The 6,260-nt window shown below is 36.7% G+C and overlaps 1 protein-coding gene across 2 annotated transcripts; it reads left to right on the top strand.

Annotated features, from left to right (window-relative positions):
• The first annotated feature begins 532 nt into the window (after positions 1-532).
• LOC137396801 (motile sperm domain-containing protein 1-like) lies at positions 533-6,067 on the top strand. 2 transcript variants are annotated; one of them, XM_068083112.1, is made up of 7 exons: positions 533-639; positions 2,561-2,711; positions 3,067-3,142; positions 3,255-3,349; positions 3,752-3,895; positions 5,092-5,247; positions 5,358-6,067. In XM_068083112.1, exons 2-7 carry the CDS (start codon positions 2,579-2,581, stop codon positions 5,387-5,389), a joined length of 636 nt encoding a protein of 211 aa, XP_067939213.1. In that variant the 5' UTR covers positions 533-639; positions 2,561-2,578; the 3' UTR covers positions 5,390-6,067. The 2 variants fall into 2 exon arrangements, with proteins under 2 accessions (XP_067939213.1, XP_067939212.1); XM_068083111.1 differs by having other exon boundaries at positions 5,089-5,247.
• The last annotated feature ends 193 nt before the right edge of the window (positions 6,068-6,260 follow it).

The following is a 6,260-nucleotide window of genomic DNA, read 5'->3' as shown; positions in this document are numbered from 1 at the left end:
ATTTCTGTTTCAAAATTCTATCCCTTGAGTTCAGTGTCTTCTTTATTGTAGTAATAAGCAGGGTTGACAACTCCCATCAAAAAGGTATTATCGATAAATGTCAGTCTATAGTATAGACTCTATACTATAATAGGATACGGTACATATGTAACACAGTTCCAACATGTCGCGTGAAAATTCGTCAGAACCGTCGGGCAAAAAGTTTCGCTAATGAAAATTGTCAAAGGCTTCCGGTCTGCATTCAAGCGAAATCTTGCTAGCAGCTAGCGCAACACTTACGTAAAAATTCGCGAAATGATGAAATATCTCGTACGCTTGTCACAGCTTTGTTTCCTAACGAGCTCGGACGAGCGTTAAGCCAAGAACAACGCGTCCTTGCGCTAGGTTCGGGGGTCTTACTAATACTCCAATGTTTACAAATGTTCGTTAGCATCCAAAACTACAGCCTAACTGCTACTCGGACGATGAGTTATCGTAATATATAAACGAATTATTATTTTCTTTGTTGTCATTCTAGACAGTGTTATTAATGGTGTTATTAATTTTGTGATATCCATAGTTGGCTTGGTCGAGCGTACGAATCTTAAAAGAATAACCTCTCAACGATGCTGAATCTGCCAAATCAAAACTTTAATATAGGTTTGAGCGGAATCTTTATTGTTTCAAATTGTTTTTGTTCTAGAATGCATTTTAGTGATAACTTCTGATTATATAAAATTATGTATGTCGTGGTATTACTTTGTTTATACGGGGCTTCCTAAAACGTTGCAGATTTGTCACTGTACTTTTAACAATGCTTCTGTTCAGTTTTTATTCCCAGTTTATCATTCATACTTGTGTTTAGGTTATTTCAACGGGCCCAGATGTCTCGGTTACTCAACTCGCAATTGTGCATATGATTAGTCCTCCTAAAATTTTTGTTTGATATTCGCATGTGTGTATATTTGCATTCAATTTCCATGGAACATTCAGATCCATTTGTTACATATACGAACTTCATTAGTTTTCTAATTACTAGCTCAAAGCAATGATATACAGCCCCAATTGGGCTGTATATCATTGCTCAAAGCCTTACTTTTAAAATCTGCAAACTTGGACTTATATGCATTAGCACATCATCAACACGCTGTGCATTCTCTGTAGTTTACATCAACAAAACAGAAAACTAGGGTAGACACCTGCGTTATTTATAACACAACTTTGAACGCAGCATGGTGAATGTAAAATACAAACTACTTCATAATTTAAAGTATTTCTAGTTACTCAAACATAACCTTTTAGTTTATAAACTTAAGCGTCTGCAGAATACCTTATAAGAAGTTTTAAAGTGCAACATAGACTATTTGTGGTCATTCTGTAACTGATTAAAACTGTTGGTTACAATAAGATACATTGTTTTTATTTATAAATGTACATACAATCTAGTTACCTATTCATCCTGTCTGTATCGAATAGTATCTAGTAAAGAGTATGGTTTTTCATGTGAGAGATGAGTCCTTTTACAACTTGTATACCTTTAGCTTTGTTATTCATTGTTGAATTGCTGAACATTTATACAGAATTTATACTGAAAACAGAAAATGTCTTCAAGTTGTTTTTATTTGATTATTTTTCAGTAGATCATTTTGTGTATTAAGAATTGTCATGCAATAGTGTTTTTTTAAAGCTATAAATGTACTAGTAGGCTATTATCTTATTTTGTTTTTTCTTGTCCAAGTAAATTGTTTATCTGAAATCTGAGAGCTAGCCAATATACTGCTTCTATTAACATGTAAGTGAACCCAAGTAGCCTTTCCTGCCTTTTACTCACTTACCAGTGTTATCATTCTTTGCTAATCGAAACATCATTGTGTTCAAGTTGAAGGGGCCATGAGAGTTGATTCGACGTGTGGTGGATCGGGCCGACTGTGATGGTGGTTCGATGAGAATTGAACTATTCTTAGTCGCCAGCCCCGTCTTTTGACACGTTTTCATTTTCAGTATTTATCCTCCATCCAAGTTTGGCTGTATGACTTTTGAATTCCAACAAGCAACACACAGCTGATGATTGATGGGCCATTATTCTGAGCAGAACATTTTGACATTTATTAAGATAATTGGTTTTGTTGGACTATTTGAATGAGCTCTGTGAGTAGTTTTTAAACATGGCAAAAGAGTTGTGTCAGCAATTTTTCATTTTTCATAAAATTGTTAGTTGTTATATTACAGCGGAAAAAATTGTTTTAAATTTGTTGGTCAATTCTAGATTTTGCAGTTTTGGTGTTGATTCAATACAAAAGTAACAAGTTATTCCCAAATCAGTGATTTATTTTCATTTTTAGACACTCACAAGCTACGAACTTAGCGTAAACCACTATACTACATAAGATTTAAGCGACATCCTTGAACATTGTAAACTCAAACTCCTTTTATTGAGGTCACTGTGAAGGTTGAAATTATTGAGGTTATTGTGAAACGAGTTACTCCATGACAATGCGATTCATGTCATTTTACAATATCAGACGTGAGTTTAGGTCTATTTTACTTGTTCAAACTTACTATCCAATGAATGTTATTGTAGAGAACTAGAAGTGTTTGAATGATGAGTCATTCTATACCAGAGATGCTACGTGTTAGTCCTACTAAATTAGAGTTCTTTGTGGATGACCGAAAGTCACATAATACAGTCTTGAAAGTTTCCAATCCCACAACTAATTTGCTTCGCTACAAATGTAAGTGCTATAGGACTACACCAAATGTATAAAAATAAAAAAGACGCTTCAGCTTGGTGCCTAGCAGGTCCGGTTATGTGGACTGACATGTTCAGCTACGTGGACTGACATGTTCAGCTACGTGGACTGACATGTTCAGATATGTGGACTGACATGTTCAGATATAAAGAATGATAGGTCTCTTGATCTGAATTGATCAACGCAAAAGAGTTGAAAATTTGCCAAGAAAAATTGGTAAGCTGTTAATTTTGGGCAGGCTGTTAATTCTAGGAGGCCAATTAGACAGTTTTGCTTGTACCAAGTCAGATCATGTTATTTATTGGTCAATATGGTTGGTATCCTGAAATGTTTGTAGTAACCTGCACCGCTTCGGACAATTACATGGTTGAGAATGGTGAGGGTCAAGTCAAATCTGGTGGTTGCATATTCATGTAAGTCTTACTAAGCACAACTCTATTCTTGAGTTAGTTGTGTGGTAGTATGATGCTGTCTCATAGCAAGGGTGAGTCATATCAATGTGTTGCATGAGTTTTTTTATTTTAGCCGTATTCATCACCTCAAGGTTGCAATGTTCAAGAAAAACCAGAAAAACGAGGATTGTTTTCGAATGGAAGTCTATAAGGGAACAACTCGGATAGGTAAGTCTATAAGGAGACAAGTCTGTTAGGTAAGTCTATAAGAGGACAAGTCTGTTAGGTAAGTCTATAAGGAGACAAGTCTGTTAGGTAAGTATATAAGGAGACAAGTTTGTTAGGTAAGTCTATAAAGGGACAAGTCTGTTAAGTAAGTCTATAAGGAGACGAGTCTGTTAGGTAAACATATAAGGGGACAAGTCTGTTAGGTAAGTCTATAAGGGGACAAGTCTGTTAAGTAAGTCTATAAGGGGACAAGTCTGTTAGGTAAACATATAGGGGGACAAGTCTGTTAGGTAAGTCTATAAGGAGAGAAGTCTGTTGGGTAAATTAGCTAAGACTGATGCAAGAGTCTTTTATATTAACTTGTTCCAGCATTTTAGAGAAACACAGTATGGTCTGCTACAGGTAAGCCAACTACTATTGTGGCAGAGCTTCTATATAGCAAAGACACTCAGCCGAGAGAGCAGCTTCCGTTTCAGCTACTTCCAGGAAGTACAAAAACGCAGGCAGATCCTGCTAGCAGCACTGCATCTAATGAACCTATTCAAGGTACACGGACAGACTATATTTTGTTTTCATTATTTTAACCTCATCAGGGATTTAGTTTCATCATCTTGTTCACATTTTGTTGTTATTTTTATCGGCGGTGTTTGTATGCCGAGCCACTTAATCTGCCGGACTACAATGCAATGTCTTTTTTGTTCTTTATATTTTTCATCTACTTTGTTTTATATTACAATTTACTATGCAAGGATGAAATAGACCTACATCACATCAATCTCTTGAAATGTATAGTTGTCTGTTGCAATATAGCTACCAGTGCATGACTCTTGCTAGTTCCTAGAATGGACATATACATCAACTCTAGTGATTATATTGATATGTCTGTTACATATGGTGTCCTGGTACTATTTACAGACATGGTGGTTATATTGATAGGCCTGTTACATATGGTGTCCTGGTACTAATTACAGACATGGTGGTTATATTGATAGGTCTGTTACATATAGTGTCTTGGTACTCATAACAGACATGGTGGTTATACTGATAGGTCTGTTACATATGGTGTCCTGGTGCTAATAACAGACATGATCATTATATTGATAGGTCTGTTACATATGGTGTCCTGGTGCTAATAACAGACATGGTGGTTATATTGATAGGTCTGTTACATATGGTGTCCTGGTGCTAACAACAGACATGGTGGTTATATTGATAGGTCTGTTACATATGGTGTCCTGGTGCTAACAACAGACATGGTGGTTATATTGATAGGTCTGTTACATATGGTGTCCTGATGCTAACAACAGACATGGTGGTTATATTGATAGGTCTGTTACATATGGTGTCCTGGTACTAATAACAGACATGGTGGTTATATTGATAGGTCTGTTACATATGGTGTCTTGGTACTAATTACAGACATGGTGGTTATATTGATAGGTCTGTTACATATGGTGTCCTGGTACTAATAACAGACATGGTGGTTATATTGATAGGTCTGTTACATTTGTTGTCCTTGTACTAATAAGACATGGTGGTTATATTGATAGGTCTGTTACATGTGGTGTCTTGGTATTAATAACAGACCTGATGGATTTAATTTTTTTCAACCTGCTGATATAATGACTGGTTGCCAATGATCACGTAGCATGGCACCTTTTTGTTTTTGGTTTATGCATTTTTTTTACTCTTTCTGATTCCCGAGAGACTTGACGTAGAATTGTTATCTGTTATTACAGCAGTCGACACCCCAAAAAGACCTAGTCTCCTTTATGTCTATATTGGAATAGTCTGTCTGGCTGTACTATACCTCCCTATTGACGGAGAGACACCTAGCTTCCTATCTAATTATATAAAGCTGGAAAATTCGCATAAGCTAATAGCTGCTTATGTTCTAGGTAAGGACAAAGGTCAAACTTGCAACTTAATGTTTGAATGTATACAGAGCTACCACCAGGTTATAGCTGTTTAATGATGCAAATGCATTTATTTGGGTATTTATTTTTAGGCATGATAACAGTGGTCTTGTTCCGGCAATGATATCACCTAAGGAGTGCCAGACTAGTTACTTAGCTGTATGCTAGCCACAATGTACTCCGATGGAATGGATGAACAAGTGGAACTTCCAGCTGGTATGCGGGTATCAAATAGTCACCCGGACTCTTATCTTATAAAGATAAACCCTCTGACAAGCAGGGTTGTTGTCACACCCCGTGTGCTAGAGTTTAAACAGAAGACTAAAGCTTTATTTTGTGCCTGTAACAGACTCGCTACTCACGGAAGTAGTTTTCGCTTTACATTGGAATACTGGTAAATGGATGCGGTACTGTTACGTGTGAGGCGAGGATAATTTAATGAACATTACATTCAGCATATATAGCTGCCATTTATGTCTGATTAACTGATTAGCCATCCTATTACCTTGTGAAAATTACTGCCGGCGTTGTTCATAATTATTTGGAGTTGCACTCCCCCGTATGATACTGCCTACCTCATCACGCTCAACGTAGCAGCTCATCAAGAGCATATTTATGTGCATAATTATTATGTACACTACTTGTAGGAATATTTTCCTCCAGGCCAGCTTCCTAACAGCCAGTGCTGTTATGTTGCCTTATACATGTATTGTTATTGTTTGTTGGATGAAATGGATATGTAATGCATGTGATACATATTGTTTTTATTCTTGACCAATGGCAATAGTCATAAATCTTCTACGATGCCCAGCTGTGTTTCTTACTTATCTCCTTGTTCCATCGATTGTCACATATGAGCTGAGCATATGATGAATTGACTGTGTGACGAGCTGAGTGTGTGGCGGGTTGAGCGTATGGCTGTGTGACGAGTTGAGCAGAAGACGAGGTGACTAAATTAATTTTAGTCAAACGAATTTGACATCAACTGAGCCAAG

This window comes from Watersipora subatra, chromosome 5, assembly GCF_963576615.1.
Source record: "Watersipora subatra chromosome 5, tzWatSuba1.1, whole genome shotgun sequence".
Taxonomy (NCBI): Eukaryota; Metazoa; Bryozoa; class Gymnolaemata; order Cheilostomatida; family Watersiporidae; genus Watersipora; species Watersipora subatra.
The sequence above is the reverse complement of the archived record's forward strand: the minus strand, read 5'-3'. Positions and strand labels throughout refer to the sequence as shown.

What these genes read in the sequence shown, in the direction of transcription:
- LOC137396801 (XM_068083111.1), top strand. Translation starts at nt 2,579, where the DNA reads ATGATGAGTCATTCTATACCAGAGATGCTACGTGTTAGTCCTACTAAA. An exon ending in TAATTTGCTTCGCTACAAAT is followed by an intron (nt 2,712 to 3,066) that starts GTAAGTGCTATA and finishes AAATGTTTGTAG; the next exon opens with TAACCTGCACCGCTTCGGAC. An exon ending in ATCTAATGAACCTATTCAAG is followed by an intron (nt 3,896 to 5,088) that starts GTACACGGACAG and finishes CTGTTATTACAG; the next exon opens with CAGTCGACACCCCAAAAAGA.